Here is a 19,536-nt window from a genome sequence, read left to right as displayed (position 1 = left end):
TATTTTTGAATTTTTTATTATAAATTTAAATTTATTTATTTTTTTTAATTTTCCAACTCAGAGTTTGTTTTTTATTATTTTTTACAAAAATTTTCGTGATTAAAAAAAAAATAAAATTAATTGAAATTCAATCGTCAAAAAATGTAAATTTCAAAACTTTTTTTTTAATTATAAATTTGGATTTATTTATTTTTTTAATTTTCCAACTCAGAGTTTTTTTTATCAGAAAATTAATTTTTATAAAAATTTTCGTGATTAAAAAAAATAAAACTAATTGAAATGCAAAACGTCAAAAAATTAAAATTTCAAAACTTTTTTTTTAATTTTTAATTAAAAATTGGAATTTTTGTTTTAATTTTCCAATTCAGGATTTAATTTTTTTTTATTTTAATTTTATATTTAATCAAGATTTTCAGCATTACAGAATAAGAAAAAAAATATTCCAATATTACTTCAATTATTTTTAAAAGCTTTATATGCAACCCTGGCCTTATATAACTGTGTAAGTAACACAAAGCACTTGTTTGTATGTAACGGTATTGCTATTTACTTTCATATTTGCAGTTGTAGTTTGCGATTTCGATATAATACATACATACATAATCAGCCTCATATAAATAATTATAACTGTACTTTGCTTCAAGTTTATTTGTATGTACATATATGCCTTGAGGAAAAATTTGAAATCCCGAAAAAAATTTTATGAATTTTTCTTTTAATTATTTTTTTTTCGCTTCACTGTATAGTAATAATAAGTTGTGTACGTGTTGTTGTTTTTCGATGAGTGTCGTTATAAATACTAATATTATGCGCAGCATTTTGTTCATACACCTTCGTTTATAAGTATGTTTTCATTAAGCTTATACTCATTACATACATACATATACATATGTATGTATATTAACTATATTATGTTCTTCTTTATGGAAATTAATAAAGGTTCATGTTCACTTTCATTACGCAGCGTGTTGCTTGCGTACTAAATTATATACGTTTTTAATTGCTTTATGACAGTTATTTTTTATTTTTAATATTTGAATTTTTTTCTGGACAAAATTTGCGGTTTTATGCATATAATATAAATATTGAGTATGTGTAAGTTCGTGTATGTTTATATGTAAATTTATGTAGGCATGACAGATTTTTTTTATATAATTTGTTAGGCGATTTATTTCACTAGCTTTATATGCTTCACATATGTAACTGTGTAAGTATGTAAGCGTGTATATGTTTTTTGCAGTATGGAGCGCATTTGTATGTATTTAAATTAATTGCATTTGCATAATTTGTTGTTGTATGCGTTGTATTTGGATTGAATACTAGTGTTTTGGGCTTTATATGGTAGTTAGCTGCTTTAAATCATTAAGTCCCTATATTTTTTAAGTGATTTATTTATTACATTTGCTAAATTTACAAATTTTTTACGCTTAACTGTTCTTATACTGTTGCCTTACCATAAGGACTGCCTTTTAGTTGTGTCACATACAGCTGCATGTGTAAACGCCAACTCTGTGTGATTCTGCCAAAATATTACAGTATTTAACTGTTATATAGTATGCAAATAATGGAAGTATAGCTAAAAACTAAGGCATATACATATGAACTACATATGTTGCTATAACTATTGCAATAATGCAGCAAAATCGTGTTTAGAAGAAAATATTATTTTACTGTTAAAACAAATGTTAGATTATGTAGCTTATGAGTGAGACTAGTGTTGCATTGCGAGTTAGCTACTAACACTCATAATGCATTTTTGCTAAGCTACATTTTATATGCAGTTATTTTAAGTATTTCTTATTTACTTGCAACTGTTAAAGTAACATCTCAATGTTATGTTAAGACTATACAACAGTGGTTGGCAGCTTAGTGTTTCCAACGTGGTGGCGTTGTATAGAAAGTACTGTACGTTATAACACACACTATTTATAAAGTATTTAAGAAGTTTGCGTACACTTTTCTTGCATTTTTCAAAAACAACTCGGTTTTAAGGGGCTATATCCACTTGTGAATCTGAAAAAAATCGACTTTTTTTATGCATAAATTTTTTGCATAGTTATCGAAGGTACAGATATTTGAGGGTATTTTCCGAAAATTTATTATTGATTTGGAAAATAGTTTAGGAGATATGAGCGTATTTGTAATAATCGCAGCCAAAACTTTAAACGCGTTTTCGCGAGATGCTACTTAATAGTTGGTAAGGAAAATTTCTCTAAAACGGCGAGATTGACCGATTTGTGGTCTCACATAACCTTTCAAGATATATTACTTATATATTTTACTATATAACGGTGGAAGGAATAAGATGTTTATATTAAATAATCGATCTTTAAACTACTCTGAAGTGTAAATTATTTCACCAAAAGAGACTTTTTCAGAGTTGGTGCGGAAAATTTCTCCAAAACGGCTAGATCGACCGACTTGTAGTCGATTACATGACCTTTCAAGAAATATTATTTATATATGTTACTATATAATAATCGAAGTAATGAGATTTTTGATGATAATTTCGATTTTTTAGACACTTCGAAGTGAGTTTAAAAAAATATATATTTTTAAAGAAACCACCAATTTTTTCAAAAATCTAAATTTTCACCATTCCTGCCATCATTAACTGCATTCATTTATTGTAATAATATTTTTTCTTCGATTCTTGAACTTTGGATAATTTTAAGCAGCAAAATCTTCCTCAGCGCCAGACAGCTTTTTCGGATGTTCTCTTGGAGATCAACGACGGGTTCAAGAGAAAAAAAAATTTCAAAATTGATAACCGCTTATTAAGGTACATTAAATTCCGTTAATGTACATTACTAATGTTAATTAGTTTATTTAAGTAAATGCCTCTCTAAACAAAATACACAAAAAAAACTCTTTTTTTTCTTACTTTCAAGTGGATATAACTCCTTAAGCACCATATCCTGCTTCAATAACGCTGCAAACACAATTTCATGTGAAGTATTTAAAAAAAAATTATAATTCTTCTTATTTAATTTTTTTTTACAAAGCAACTACTACATAACACTTTACACTTTCATACGCAGTTAGATATTTATGACGTACGTCGTTAGTGTCAGCATGTGTTGGTTACATTTAGCACTATAGTATACATACATACATATATACACTGTGAAACTATTATTAAAAATTTCGAATACTTCTTCGCAAGACATGTGACGGCAGTTGTTTTTGTTTTCCTTGTATTTGATTTTTTTTCTAATGTTTTTGTTTTTGTTATCTTCCTAATAACTTAAATGACATATTTGTATAAGTAAGTTAATTATGTATATACATATATATGTATGCGTATTGTTTAATAACAGCCACATACATACGCAGCAGCGCTGGCGCGCACATTTATTCGCGTGGTTTGCCTTAATTGTAACATAACCTAAAAAATAAAAAAATGAAGTATTAGCATAAAATATTATTAAAGGGTTATAGCCACTTGTGAATTGAAAAAAAAGATCACCTAAAATGCAAAATAAAGTAACAACACTTTTCATAAGTTTACAATCGAAGAAAAATATGTAATAAAAATATTAAAACAAAATTTGTGTTTCGGTTATAAATTGGCTATATTTTGGTTATATATTGGTTATGTACTGATTATATCTGACAGCGGGAGGTTAAAATTCATCAACATTTTCATAAGTTTACAGGCGAAGGACTAACGATATAATAGAAACCAATAAAATTGAAACAATATTTGGGTTTTGGTTATAAAAAGGTTATGTATTGGTAATTTATTGGTTATATCTGACAGCGGAAGATTTGAATTTTATATAATTCTTATTTAATGTGGCATTTCAGATGACGATGTATTGAATCTACATATATTTGAGACTATTCTCTGAAAGTTTTGAAGTTAATCCAGCAAATAATTTCGGAATTATGAGCATATTTGTAAGAATTTTTCAATTTACTGTAATCGGCGCCAAAAACCATAAAACGTTTTTGTACATTTTTAGAGAAAAACCATCGTGTTAATGTACATATGTGTATATTTTATCACTAACATCAAGTATATGTATATTTCAACAAATATAAAACCTACCGATTTTCTATAAAAATTCAATCTTTTAAAGTTATTTCTTTAGAAAAAAAAATTATTGAAAATTTATTTTTTTCAATCTAATATTTTTTAACACAAATTTTCATTACCTAAAAAAATTTAAAAATTGACCTACTGACTTTTTATAAAATTCTAATGTTAAAAAAAAAAAAATATATATGAAAATTTAATTTTTTTAAATATAATATTTTTTTAATCTAATATTTTTAGAAAAAAATTAAAAATGTTTTTTAATCTAATATTTATTAATCTAATATTTATTAGATTTATTTTTTTTTATTCTAATATTTATTGGAAAAAAAATTTATTGAAAATTGAGTTTTTCCGATTTTAAGTCGAAATAAGAATTTCACCTTAATATTTTGTATAAAATATGATAGCCTTTGGGACATAAGAAGTAAAAGAATAATAAAAACTTGGATATTTTACTATTTCACACAAATGTTGAGACATTTTGTATGTGAGAAACGTGTTGATACAAAAGCGGGATATTTGCATAACCTAAAAAAATTTTATTGTAAATTTACCTACTTACAAATATTTTGTAGAAAAAAATTTATTGCTTTTTTTTATCTAATATTTTATCCATTATTAATAGAACAAAATTTTTATTGAAAATTGAGTTTTTTCCAATCTTAAGTCGAAATAAGAATTCCACTTTAATATTTTATATAAAAATGATAGTCTTTGGGACATAAGAAGTAAACAAATACAAAAAACTTGGATATTTGACTATTTCAATAAATAATAATTTTGAGGTTATGTGAGAAACGTGTTGATACAAAAGTGGGATATTTTCATTACCTATAACTTTGTAATACAACTTTTTTTTTATAACATGCCCTGCTCTGCCTCTACCGGAACTCAAATCGTCCGTAAATAATTTTTTCTTTAATTTTTGATATTTTGTCATTCATTTCCAATAGATTTCATTGGCTATAATTTTTTTTTTTTGGTTTCAAAAATAAAACTACTCAACAATATATATATTGAATATAATCCGTTAGTTGTTGTTGTAAATATAGTTTAACTTCCATAACTCGAACTTCCATAACGCGAAGTGATTCAAAACTAGAACTTCTATAAATCAAAGCTCTTCATAACTCGAACTTTTAAATTGCCAATATAAGCCAAATTGCATACAAATTTTCTTCCTCAACTCGTAATCTCTCAAACTCGAAGTTTTTTTGTGGTTTATGCTGATTCGAGTTAGGGAAGTTCAGCTGTACTTAACTATCTTTTTGCTCACATACCTGCTTTCAACAGCAATTTTTTCCGGCCTTGTCAATTGCATTGTCTTCGAACGAAAAATATTTTTATTAGCATACTTTTAGGGGCAACATATACAGTAAAGATGCTTGCTTTCGGTTTTAGTTGAACAAATCGCTGTTTTTCGTATTAATTTCTATTAATTTAGTTTATTTCTTTATTTTAGCTTAAATGTGGTTATGCAATCTCAAGTGTGCTGATTTCATTTGTCTGCTTATGCAACACATGCTACTTCAGCTAGGCTGCGTCGCTCTCCTTTAAACTGCTTTAACATCCGTTAGCTTTTGTTCCATGCTATTTTTAACCGTTAAGTGTTGGTTGCGCTTTCCTTTTCTTTCTTTATTCCCAATCAACTTCTGCTTTTACTTGCGTTTTGTTTGCTCTATTTCGCTTGAATTATGCAATGCATGTGTGTATGTGTGTGTTCTGGGGTGTGTGTGTGTATGACTCTGTTATGACTTTCCAAACTTAAAGTGGTAAAATGAAAACGTCGCGACTTCATTTCCTTAATACACATATACACATCTATCATATGTATGTATGTATGCATGTATGCTTGTATGTATGTATGCTTATTTATTTCTACTATATATGCGTGTAGGCTTCTGTATATCTCGTACTATTTATGAAATTTGCACAGCACCAAAAGCATTGATATTGAAATGACTCGAAAATGTGGCAAACCAAACAAAGAACGCTGCTAATGTATAGGGTAATGCCGATAGTATGGGATGATTGTTGTTCTGATACAATGTGGAGGCGGCATGATTGCACAGCTCAGATGTGCACGCACAATAGATTGCCTGCACGTCATGTGTGCCGGAGCGTTTCATGCACAAGCCATCATCGCTCTTATCGGGTATGTAGCCGCAACCGCGCACCACGCGCACCTTGCCATAAACTGAAACGATAAAATGTTATAGGTGAGTAAGGTTACAAGTTATTGAAATTAAAATAATTATCATATTTCACTCACCCTTTTGTGTTGTCTTACGGCAGAGCATAGGTTTGGTGTATTTGTCCTTAAGATGTTCCTTAACCTCCTGCTGGGTGCAGTTCACCTTACCCAAGGTATAGGGTTCGAACGGATCACCGCAATTGGGATCGTAGGCGCTATTACAGTCGTAACACATCAGCGCAGTGGTTGCTGTGGAAGGAAAATTGTGATGCAGGGTCTTAGAAAATATGTTGATAAAGGTATGTAAAGGGTATTTTTTTAGACGTGTGGTTTTTAAGAAGAAAAAAAAAACGCTTAGAATTTATTGTTATAGACAAGAATTAAACTCTATTATAATAATAATATTTTGAATTATGTTTTAAGAGTGATTTCGATGAATTCATTGTCGCGGCTAGCTCAAACAATATCCATTTAAGTCAAGTCCCTACTTTCGAACACTCTTTGCAGCGCCGAATATTCTCTTCCTAGCCATCAATCGTCTCGGGCTTAACTGAGTAGATGAATCGACACTACACATTTCCACAAATATAATAAAATAGTTCAGTGGTGTTAAATCGGTGGCCAAGCCAAAGACCTACGGCACGAGATGTTATGCTCACCGAAGTTTTCTTCAAAAATTATTTGTTTCGTTGGCTGTATGGCATAGAACCCATGTCGGAACTCAAAGCCGTTTACTCCAACCATCTCCAATTCAGACATTGAATCAGTATTTTATCATGGCTCAGTAGCATGCCCCAATGACCGTAACGTTATGACCAGCTTCATTTTTAAAGAAATATGCATCAATGATCCCCTTTGCCTCTGATTTTTTTCGGATGTAACGGTGTCTCAGCAATGGCTTATGAATTATCATCGCTCTAAATACGACAATTCGGTTTATTAACATATCTTCATCGCTGAACTAAATTTCCTTGTAAAAATCGGGAGTGTTGGGTCCATTCATGGGCGTGCGATTCGCTGTTGGTAGTTTGGCTTCAACTCTTGCACAAATTGGACTTTGTAAGCCCGCTAACCAAGATCTCTCACCAAAATCCTCCATAAAGTGGAAGGGCACAGTTCCCATTATTGCGCGCGATTGCGGATGGACTCATATGGGTCGGCTTCGATACTCTATCACTCTTCGATGGGTGTCGCTGAGGATGAACATTATCTGCTTGAGCAAATATGGTGCGAAACCGATCAAACTGAGACATTATTTTGGCAATAAATTCGCACGATTTGCAAACATTGTTCCGAAGTTCTTTATGGAATGGCAAACCAAACTTAGTGAAAATAGCAAAGTACCCAGAAATTGTAATTTAAATACTCCAGGTAAATGATATTTCAAAAACATGTATTTAGCTAATTAAAAAATTAATTTAAACATAAGCCTACGAGTGGTACAAAGACGGTCGAGAGATCGTTGAAAACATGCCTCATTCTGGACGACTTTCGACCTCTACAACTGATCAAAATATTAAAAAAGTGAAAGTTATGGTGCTAGAAAATCGTCAGGCAAGTGTTAGAGAGATCTCAAGAGAGCTTGACATCTCTCGCGAGTCATTTTGAATGATTTTAGTGGTCAGGCGTTCTTGCCTGATTCGTCCCGGTAAAGCCGAATTTTTTCCAAAGAAGTACCATAAACACGTCCCTTTTGATATAATTTAACGTACGAATTCCTATCCCACATTAATGGAAAACATTATAACTACCGATGTGACATGGGTTTCTGAGTTTGACACGCAAACAAGTCAACAATCATTGGAATGGAGGGAAAAAACGAAAAAAAAACAACCGCAAGGTGAAAAGGTGATGCTCATTGTTTTTTCTCTATTCATGGTTTAGTGCAACGTAAATTTGTTCCGGAAGGATAGACGATCAATAAGGAATTCTATTTGGTCGTATTGAGGCGTTTGCGTGAGAACATCCGTCGAAAACGGTCGGAATTGTGGCCGACCAATTCATGGATTTTACATGATGATAATGAACCATTGCATCGAGCTACGATTGTGACCGAATTTAAAGCCAAAAATGCAATTAATACCATCGATCAACCTTTGTATTCTCCAGATTTGGCTCCGTGTGATTTTTTCTTGTTTCCCAAACTGAAATTGCCGCTCCTCTGAACCCATTTTCAGTCGATCGGAGAGATAAAACAAAATTCACTAAATGAGATCATGGCAAAAAGTGTTTAAGAAAAGTGTTTCGAGCACCGGAAAAATAAATAATAATTTGCATTAGTATATTACATCTGGTGCGGATCAGGTTAGGGTTTTCTTCGATAGTAAGTCAAGTCAAAATAAAAGAATATATTGTGTTCGGGACATAAGAAGTCAAGTTTTCATCAAATTTTGTGAAAGAATTTATAGGAACTTGGCTACACTTGAATATTCAATTGGCGCCAAACAACGCCAATAAAGAAGAAGAATATGTTTCACAGACTTTCTGAGAATTTGATGACATCAATGCTACTGAACACATTCGACTTACTTTTGAAATGCAAACGGAGATTTTCATTGAGTAAAACTGAACATTTTGTATACTCTGGGTTTAGATATCTCCATATTTGATTTTTAGTGAATTCTTAAACGGACGCAATACAATAGTCATAATGGAAAAGCTGATCCAATTGATAAAAATATATGCAATTATCATAAAAATAAGAACCCACTCCATAATTTCATAAACAAATTCGTAAGCTGGTAACTGGAAACCAACAAATTTGCTAAGATATCCAAGAAAATAAAAAAATAGTATTTTAAAAATATTTGTAAGCCATACAATTATGTAAAATTGTCATTTGTATAACAGACCTACCTTGTAAACAGCAAAGGATGCCCAAGAGCAGCAGTGTTCGTTCCATTAGTGGTGACATTTTTCTTGTTTCTTTTTTTTTTTTTTGCTTTTTGTGGTTTTGATATTATACAATTATCGATTTATTCACAACAACAACGAGATTAACAAAAAACTGTTGGAGAGGATTAAAAACAGAACTATTGTTGTTGTTCGCTACGCGTTTAGTTTCGAATGTAGTTCGCTAAAAGAACTTTTAGTTAAATTGTTTTGGTTAATAGTTGATACTTTCGGTTAGTTTCAATTATTTTATTATTTTAATTATTACCGTATTGCTTTTTGCTATGTTATTTTGCTTGCTGATTACTATTATTTGTTTTCGTTTTTGTTTTTTTAAGAGTTCACTTAAAACACGCAGTTAATGGGTGTGAAGCAAAACTTTGTCACTTCGAAATAAAATCACAAATCGGGGCACGTCTCATACACAGGTACAATAATTGGACTCGGCCACGCAGGCTACTCTGCTACTTAGCTTAACTGGCTTGGCTTTTCGGCGGCAACTGACACACCAACTCACTGTCACACGGACTTTTCAACGCGGTCTTGCTGGCTCACTGACTAACTGACTCACTGACTGGCTGTTTGATTATTTGACGTTCTGTTATGCCGACATCTCGCACTGAACTGCAATGATTCGGAAGAAATGCAACAAAATAATCGGTTAAATCATTTGGATGAAATGCAAGAAACACAAAATGCAATGAAAAACGAGAGAAAATGTGTATTTCAAAGAAACATTGGCAAATGGCAAGAATTCAAACGGCAGCGGCAGACAATGACTTTTGAGGCGCATTTGCGTAGGCGAAAACGTCGAAATACACGGGTGATGGCGGCTGCGGCGGGGCGTAGCATACTTATATACATATGTATATATTTTTATATATACGAGTAATATGTAAGCATGTATATACATATGTATATTCGAGTAGATATACATATCTACATAAGTAGCAGTTGTATATAATGAAAAAGTGTGTACACATTATGACATTCATAGTTCGTTTTGTAGTTTTTCGCTTTGTAGTTGTTAGTTTTCTCATCCCTATTGTTGTTGTTACAACACATTTAGCTTAACGACTGCCTGCTTGTGTTCGACCGAAAGTTTGTGGCACAAAGTAATTGGCCTAATCCACTTTATTGGGTGCTGCGGTTGTGGTTGCATCCAACTGCCAAGATTTATACGCTTGCACATGTTCAGCGTAGCCATTTTCCCTTGCTCACAATTTATTTTCTTTTTCAATTATTTGTTTTTGAGTTTTTTTTTGTTGCTTTTAATTTGTACATGATTTATATTGAACGAGTGCTGCTGTTGTTATTTTTAGTTGATTGCACTTTCCGCCGACAAAAAGTTTGCGCACATGCTTAATCATGTACATACATGCATGTACATATGTATGCACCGTTGTTCTCACTTTTTCAGATATGGGACGCATTGCAATTTTCTTTTCATTATGTTTTTCGCAAATTTTAGACTGACACACATACATACAATGCATACATACATACATCCAATATATACTTACATACATTTATACAAATTTTCACATACATATACTTATGTATATAAATACATATATATTTACATAAGCATGTACATGCAATCAATTTTTGACATACTACTCACACTCAAATATGCATTCTCTTACGCTCTCTTTTCACAAACACTGCCAGCACTTGCACACGACTACTCGTGCTCACTTTGCCGAGCCAGCATGCAAGAATGAACGCAAACGAATGACAATAATGACGTTGCTGATGTTGATAGCGCTCACGTTGCGCAGGAAGATTTTCCTGCAAGTGCTGCGCTTGCATTTTACATAATCGTCGGCTGTCATAGTGGCAAAGAAAAGACAATGTACATACACATACACACACCCGTGCATCAACGCATGCACTACATAAGTACCAATAAGTTCATGCAAGTGGAGGCGAGTGGTCGCGTGTTCAGCGGTAAGGGCTGTAGTATAGGAAATGGATTTGGCACTATTTGATGGCTTAGTGGGCGTTTCATGTGGTCACGTTGTAGCGTAGTATATACGGTAAAGCCTTGTATAGAAATTGAGATTTATGAAATATTTGAAGGCAAGAAAAAATCAAATTTTTCTATTATCTGGCGCGCGTTCTTGCCAAAAACCTTATATGTGAAGGCAATACGACAGTTATCCAGTTGAATTCATTACAAAATAGAAAAAATGTTAACTTCTATTGCAGCATTGTTATTATACCTTACACAGCCGCATTTCTTTAAGCATGAAAGGCATACAAAACAGTTTGAAAAGCTGCTAGTCTATGCTATAGTTGTTCGATCGGCACAATTTCTTCGAAGATTATAGAAATGACTTGCGTAGTAATCTATGCCGAATTTCGGGAGGTCATCTCGTCAATTTTTTTTTTGTGATTTTCAATATATTTAGAATCTGTTTAATTATAAAAACAACAATAAAAATTCATGAAAACACAATGAGGTTGAGTTATAGTAGTATGACTTTAAATAAATAAAAAAAATTAATTAATTTAAATTAAATTAAATATAATAAAATTGTATACAGTAATTTAATCGAATTATGATAGTATGACAATAAATAAATAAAAAAAGTTAAATTAAATTAAATAAATAAAAAATTATTCATTAATTGATTCGGAAGAAGAGGTCCAACGAGTGATATCTTTGCAATCCTCTACGTTGTAAACTATTGTCCAGCAATTGAATAGCAATTATATTTTTATGACGGAAGAGGTAACGTCTGCTAAATTCATTTCGTCCAATGAAAAAGTTTTCCATACAAAATCTTCATTTTGAACAGTCAGTCAGTTTGTAAGGCGGATAAATTTAAATTTGAAATTTAATAAAACTGCAGGGATCTATCTTTAATTTACTCGTTTTAATTTGCCAGTTTTGTGTTCGATTCACCACTCTCTAGTATTCATCAATCACTGTTTTTTTTTTTAATTTTGATTAGAAACTAAAGCTAAAAACTACAAAAATACACATTTTCAAGTTCCTAACTAACAAACTCATGGGTTTACAATAACGGTACTTAATTTTTTTTTGTAATTTGCTATATACAGTTATTCGAGTTACATTTTCGTTAAACCAAAACCCAAAAATCTTCTTCTTCATTCCAGCGTTTTGTGAGGAGTTCAGCTAGAAGTTCATATGTAAAGTTTGTATTCTGTGAAGTTCCATTATAGCGAGGTTTCACTGTATACGAATATTTGTTCGCATATATGTAACATGTTATCCATTTACGACACATTTAATGGAAGATTAATGTTATACAACAAGCCATGTTGGTAAAAACGAGCTAATTGAAGTATGTGATGTATGTGACTGATGGGAAAAAACCCAACAAAATAATTAATTAAAGAAATGATAGCTTGCATTAAGTTTATATTGATTGCATATGCTAATGCTGCGGCAAGACAGCAGTTTTAAACGATTTCAAGGAATATTTGTCTTTCAATTCAACATAAATGGTTCTATTTCTAACACTAAAAAGTGTTCTCATGGGAGACACATGTGTTGGGACCAGGTTAGGTTTAGCGGATTAAAGACTGGCAGTCGATGCTTCCTGCTATTAAAAAAAAATAATATGAAGGTTTTCATGAAAAACTTTCAGTATATTCGAACCTGACTCAGAATTTGCAGATATCTTACTTTTAATAACTTGAAAAGAAACCTGATACCACTTTAATAATTCTGTGGAAAAATGCTCAGAAGAAAGATACAAAATATAAAACTTGTTTTAAAAAGAATAAAATTATTCCTCAGCGTAACCTTAATGTTACAGGCAAAGTTTGTAACCCTTGAAATGTTCCTTCTCGAGAAACATCTCGTCATCATTGGAATACTGTTAAAATAGTAATAATATTTCCTAAAGCAAATAGTGAAATATCATATTGGTGGAATCATTTTACTAGTCCTGAGACAGAAGTTATAGCTTTACTTTATAATACTAAAGTAGTTCTCTCTAAATACCGGTTAATCTGAGTAAACATTTACAAGATCAAGGAATTCATAATTATGGATTTATTCTCTTAAAGAATACACCTCATCTCAACAACTCAAAATGTGTCACGGTATAGCTAGCGGAAACACCAGATATTTCTTTTTCCCAAGTATATACTTCCGGACTCACAAAACCCGACGTTTTCCCAAGTATGTACTTCAGAAGCATATAAAAAGTAAAATTCAATCATAAACAAAGGTCTGCTCAATTGCGAATCCATTGACTGTGTTTACTCTCTGAATTCCTCTGTAAGATGTCCTATGTAATATTATAGAAAATATATTCCAAACAACGAGTAACTAATTCTTTGTACTTATTCTTGAGACAATTTCGTCAGTTAAGACCATCTAAAATAGCTCTAATCTTTTCAACGCAAGAAAAAAGAGGATATAAATATCGACATAACAATATTCGAGATTTGGTGTATCTATGACTTATTGAGGTCTCAGAATGACGCTTAACTTATAGATCATAATTTTTCTGGACATTATTAAGACATCTATAATAAAAATTATTAGTCATGTAAGTCAGTTCATGCCTAAAATGTTTATTTTGTCACTGGCCTCGATACAATCATCGCTAGTGTTTTAACAGTAGTCATCACTCGCGATGTCGGTTTTCGGTTAGAAAACTATTCATGTAATTTTCATTACTGATATCAACATGAAACATGAAAATAAATATATTTGTGGTTAAGGATTTACACACCTTCTTTTCTGTTAAACAAGTTGTTCAATTGTCGAAATCGCCGATATCCGACCACTGTAGCATATAGCTGCCATACAAACTGAACGATTGAAATCAAGTCATTGTATGGAAAACTTTTTTACCTGATGAGATATCGTAACGAAATTTGACAGGGATACTTGTTCAAGGCAACGGTACAATCTCTAAAGAAATTGTTATGATCCAACTACTATAGCGTATAGCATCCATACAAACTGGCTGATCAAATTAAGTTTTTTAAGGGATCTTTTGCATTTGTGAAGAGTATTATAGCTACGATGCAGCTGAAAGTAACATCTTTTAAATTTTTTATGAAACTTGTTTAATTTTGCGGTAATCTATCAGCCACGTAGACCATTTTTCCATGTATGTGTGTATATATGGATTATTTAAACTTTTTCTCCCAGCGAAAGGCGGCAGAGGCTTAGGTGTCAATTTATAGCATGAAAAGATAAATAGATGAGAATAGCACCGCGACCTAAGGTCTATTGTATATCATGATAGAAAAATTAAATTGTGCCACTATAACACCATAGAGAGGAGACAATAACTAATTTTATATGGTAAATCGCGAGCAATTGAAATTTGTTCTTTTAATGATACAGTGGATAATAAATACTTGCATTTTAATAGAAACAAATTTTTATTACAGGAAAATTTCGAGTTCACGCAATAACGCAGTATAAGTATATGGTATATCGTGACCTAAAAGGCAAAATAACGTAACATCACTTTTCATAAGTTTACAAGGAAGGAAAAACGATATAATAAAAATTCATATTGAAACAGAATTTGAGTTTTGGTTATAAAGTGGTTATATGATGGTTATATAGCGGTTATATAGTGGTTAGTTAGTGGTTATATAGTAGTTATGTCTGTCAACGGCAACTGAAAATTTGATACTACATATTTCTAACATCATGTAAGGAAACGTAGGCAACAAAAAACTCAATTTCCATTTTTTTGGTGATGCGTTCTTTTGCCTTTTAGGTGACGATATGAAAGTTAGTATTGTAAAATGTAAATATACATATACAAACTTCTCATTTACTTTATGCGCTTAAAATGAAAGTAATAAAAATAATGAAAATGTGCGTGTACTCTATTAACGGTCTTCTGACTCTTCAGTTAAAGGCAAATTGCTAAGCTTGAAGTGGTTATGTAAGCGGATACAAGCACCTTGCAAACAATTTAATAAGGGTTCAGTCAAGCATATTTTGTTACAAATTTCCATTACTATATACATATATATGTACATATGTATGTCTATTTGCCATGAAAAATCATATAAAAAAAGCGATATGCCTGGCTTGTATAATATGTTGAAAGAAAATAATATGTTGTAGGAAAAAAATATATGACAGCCAGCGGCTATTATGTAAGGTAGAAAAAGCAAAGAAAAAGCGGCTTCAGCGGTGGTTAATTACACACAACGAAAATATGTCTATTTATAAATATGAATCAAGTAGTGAAATCAAATATCAAAAGCCACTTAAGCAGGTGCTGCAAGTACTCACATACATACATATGTATGTTTATGTATATTTGAAATGTGTACCATATTTGAAAAACCACGTATATGTAGGAGTATATGCATATGAAAATAACCTCAATTACTCACAAAAATATATAATTTACCGTTATAAGCGCTGATATGTAACACGAGCTCGCTCTAACTAATGCTATGGCGTTTGATTTGTGAATCATTCAATTAACAGCTTATACATATGTATGTATACATTTACGTATGTATGTATGCGAATACATAACAGCACATGCAACCAAACTGTTGAGTTGAGTTTGGCCGTGCTAAGCCATTTTGAGGTAGATTTGACATGTCAGTGATTGTTCTGCTGGCATTCTTTATGGGTGGAGAATTGATTTTATTAACTGTTATTAGTGGGTTGCCTAGCGAGTATATGAGCGCACACACCTTAATACACACACACGCATACACACATAACGAAAATAATAATACAACAAGAAAGCTAACCTTAATATGCACACACATACACATAACGAAAATAATACAACAACAACAAAAGAAGTCACCGCCAAGTGGATAAAAGGCTATAAATGAGGATGTAGGATAATGACAGCAATAAAAGAAAATGAGAGCCACAAAAAAATGACAGCAAAAAAATGACAATGACTGCGAGATCAATAGTCACAAATACAACAATATATTTACAACAAGAATTATGTTGTTGGCACGCAAACCAGTTTCATGTCAAATTTTAGCAAATTAATGACAAATAACTTTAAGCCACAGAACATATTTGCCCTATTTCATATTGCTGCTGAGTTAACACACACACACACACATGCATATGTACACATAACTTTCTTTATTTTTTTTTTAATTATTTTCGACTGCGCTCATTTGCTTGCATGGAAACCTTTGAGTTGCAGTCACTTCCGCATTGCTTTCCACGCTACCAACGCCATTTCGCACAATTTGCACATTTTCGCTTTTCGTTGCTGCTCGCTTTCATGCCTTGCTTCGGCTGGCACTTCATGCAATCGTTACTGTCTCTTTTTGTCGTTAAAAACGCGTTGCTTGTTTGTTTTTTTTTATAACTGTCTTATTGTTATGCACTGTGTTGGTCATACGAGTACATGTAATTGTTGTTCTTGTTGTTGTTGTTATTGTTATTGCTGCTTGCGCATTGCAATTCGTTTGAAAATTCAATAACTGACCTAGTTAAGGCTCAAATACATAGTTTGTGTTGCGCCGAAAACCGAAAAACCGACAAACGACTCTCATACTGGACGCTGACTAACGGTTTCGCATGCACACGAACGTTCGTAAGCTAAGACACCACAATGCAGCTGGCGAAAACGAAGCGGCAACGACGAATAAGCGCAACCCCTTCAACACTGTCACCCATATTACGCTTGCAAACACCCGCTTTTTTCTTTAATTGCTTTTGAAAAAACGAAAAAATTTAATGAAATTGTTTCGAGAGACTTCATAAAATATTTTAAAGAATTTTGTTTGCAAGTGTAACGCTAATTCCGTTACTTGCCGCAGCTGCGCTTGCAAATTCACAGCACGAATCTTATGTAACTGCGTCCAATTAGTGTGGAATGGTGCCCAGTGGCTGTGCGTATGTGTGTTAATGCACCGCGAAGCAGGAATGTGCGTTTGTGTGTGTGTATGTGTGGGTTGGTATGGGGGCCCGCCAACCATAGCGATATCGATTGAATCGTTTTGGCTTATGACAACGAAAATGTCAAACGGCAAAGCCAAATTTGCGCAAGTTCTTCGAAATTTCTGCCAAAAACGCACACAAAATTATAGAAACGTTAGAAACGCTGCACACCGTGCGAAACTGTGCACTTTTAAACACTATTTGCTAGATTTTTCCTTTGCCATACATACAGTTTTTGCCGTTATGCTTCCGTGCTATTTTCGAATTACGTATGCGCTGCTGCTATATATACATATATACATATATATATAATATATTTTCATATAAATAACTTTGCAATTGCAAATACATTTTTTTCTACACACAGATTGCACAATTATTCCATGCCCTCATTGCAATTATGACAGTCTGCAACCGATGCAATATACATATTTATATGCATTTGAAAACCGTTAGCTGCTTGCCGCACCACCGCCTTCACCAAGCTTTGCCTACTTCATTTGCCGAAAAAGTCTTGAAAATTGTGCAAAATTTTGTAATCGATTTTCTTTGCTTCGTTGCGTGGTTTTCAACTTTTAACCAGTCCTTTCCAGCGCTGTGCAAGCTTTACAACTATTATTGCCATTTGGCTAGCACACACACAGCTTGTTTTTTTTAATAATTTTTTATTATTTTTCTTTTTCAAATAATTTTATAGATATTTACGTAAGAGACAATCTCCTATTTAGCTCGCACCCGGACAACGATGTGAAAACGTTTATTCGATATGACAATAGCACGGCTAAATCATCCAGCAAGGACGTTACGTGATTGGATACGAAAACACTGGCGGGCATACAGAAAGCGTACAAGCCAGCGTACAGCAGGCCGTTAGGCCAAGCAGCGGCGGTAGCAATCGATATTTTTACGCAGTGTTGCATTCGAATGGCATGTGCCATTGAGCATTTATGACAGTTATTTGTAGTCTTCCGGGTCTACATGGCGTATGCCGCAGAATGCTTGCCAAATGACGCCTGAAGGTATGCTAGTATTTTGTGCAGTTTCAGTAAATTGCGCGAAATTCGTAATAAAAATATATTTAAAAAGGTATATATTATATTTTCGAAACACGATTAGAGCAATGTTGCATTTCGGTAACAATTTATAATGCTTTTTTAAATATAAGTTGCGCTATACACATAATTTGTTCAAAGTTTTGCATCAATAAATTTAAAAGTTTTCTCAGAAAAAATTCGTTTTTTTCGACCTTCTTACGGCTAGAAATTTTCTCAGGAAAAAATCTGCAAAACTTGAATTTTCGACCTTCTAGCTGTAAGTTTTCTCAGAAAAAAATCTGGAAAAACTTTTTTTCTAGCTGTATGAAGTTCCAAAAAAAGCGAATTTTTTCTGAGAAAACTTTTAAATTTATTGTTCCAAAACACCACATACACATGTACACATATTATGGTATCTTTTAACTGTATTTTAACTCTTAGTATTAGCAAAAATATTTATTTGGAAAGGAACTACAGCTGATCTCCGGGAGCTTCTCTCAAAAAAGACGTTTTGCGGTGACCAATACAGAACTGAACTTAAACCTCTGAAATTAAAAAAATAAAAAGATTTCGTTAAAGTAATATAAAACTAATTAATTGGAGGAATAAGCAAAATAAATTTTTTTGACAAAATCGCGATTTCTAAAACAAAACAAAAAAAATAGATTTTAAAACAAAATTTCGGTCGGTCTAAAATTATTTATAAAAAATATATATTTATCGGTGAAAAAAATCTTCGTTTAGTTACTAAAAAATATATTTAAGAGCTCGTGTTAAAGTTTTAGACTAATCGGTTTAGCCGTTTTCGTGCAATGTTGGTCACTGACTTTAAAAACAACATTTTGAGAAAACCAAGAACTCTGAAACGCCTTTTCAAATTTGCGCATAACTACGAAAATATTCACCGGAACGATATGGAATTTTCTGTGGATATTCTTAAATATATATACATTAAGGAATTAAAATAAAAAAAATGATTTTTTGAAAATACTAACCCCTTAAGGTGTTAAAACCACTTGCATGCCAGAAAAAACGCGTTTTTTTGTAATTTTTTGCTGGTGTGGCATTTTATTTAAGGGGTAATGTGTATTTTGAAATTTCAACAAATCGTTTCTTCATATTTTTTTAATACTATGATATGTAGTCTATAATATTCTCCCAAAATTTCAAATCAATCGCTATAAAAGTGTGGCAGATAGAAGCTTCGGAAAAGCGGCCCAAAATTTCATGGCAATCGTAATACATGTGCAGGAGATAGGTCAGGCTACTTCAAACTTTGATCGTGTTTCACTCGAAAATTTATTTTTCATAGTCGGAAGCCACGATTGCTCAGAAACTAGTTGAGTATACTAATAGAAATTTTTCACAGTTCTATCAAATAGAAGGGCTTTCTTCGATGACAACAAATTTTCTCAAGGCTAATTTTGGAAAAAAATTATATCCATAATCAAACTGTTTTGTGTACAAAAACTTTGAAAAC

The 19,536-nt window shown here is 32.1% G+C and overlaps 1 protein-coding gene across 4 annotated transcripts; it reads right to left on the bottom strand.

Annotated features, from left to right (window-relative positions):
- Positions 1-722: 722 nt before the first annotated feature.
- On the bottom strand, positions 723-17,859 carry LOC120772818. Of its 4 annotated transcripts, none has more exons than XM_040101610.1 (5): positions 17,728-17,859; positions 9,096-9,755; positions 6,318-6,488; positions 5,326-6,242; positions 723-3,388 (listed from the first exon to the last, which is right to left on the bottom strand). In XM_040101610.1, the coding sequence occupies exons 2-4, from the start codon at positions 9,151-9,153 to the stop codon at positions 5,965-5,967; spliced, it is 507 nt and encodes a 168-aa protein (XP_039957544.1). In that variant the 5' UTR covers positions 9,154-9,755; positions 17,728-17,859; the 3' UTR covers positions 723-3,388; positions 5,326-5,964. The 4 variants fall into 4 exon arrangements, with proteins under 4 accessions (XP_039957544.1, XP_039957546.1, XP_039957548.1 ...); XM_040101612.1 differs by having other exon boundaries at positions 17,758-17,852; XM_040101614.1 differs by lacking the exon at positions 17,728-17,859 and adding an exon at positions 17,058-17,123.
- Positions 17,860-19,536: the final 1,677 nt, after the last annotated feature.

Source organism: Bactrocera tryoni, chromosome 3 (genome assembly GCF_016617805.1).
Source record: "Bactrocera tryoni isolate S06 chromosome 3, CSIRO_BtryS06_freeze2, whole genome shotgun sequence".
Classification (NCBI taxonomy): domain Eukaryota; kingdom Metazoa; phylum Arthropoda; class Insecta; order Diptera; family Tephritidae; genus Bactrocera; species Bactrocera tryoni.
This window is presented reverse-complemented; position numbering and strand designations above follow the sequence as displayed.

Excerpts from the sequence above, each read along its gene's own strand:
- LOC120772818 (XM_040101610.1), bottom strand. The coding sequence starts at position 9,153 with ATGTCACCACTAATGGAACGAACACTGCTGCTCTTGGGCATCCTTTGC. Across the intron at positions 6,489-9,095 it reads CATCCTTTGCTGTTTACAAG|CAACCACTGCGCTGATGTGT; the intron begins GTAGGTCTGTTA and ends TTCCTTCCACAG. Across the intron at positions 6,243-6,317 it reads CCGTAAGACAACACAAAAGG|TTTATGGCAAGGTGCGCGTG; the intron begins GTGAGTGAAATA and ends TTATCGTTTCAG.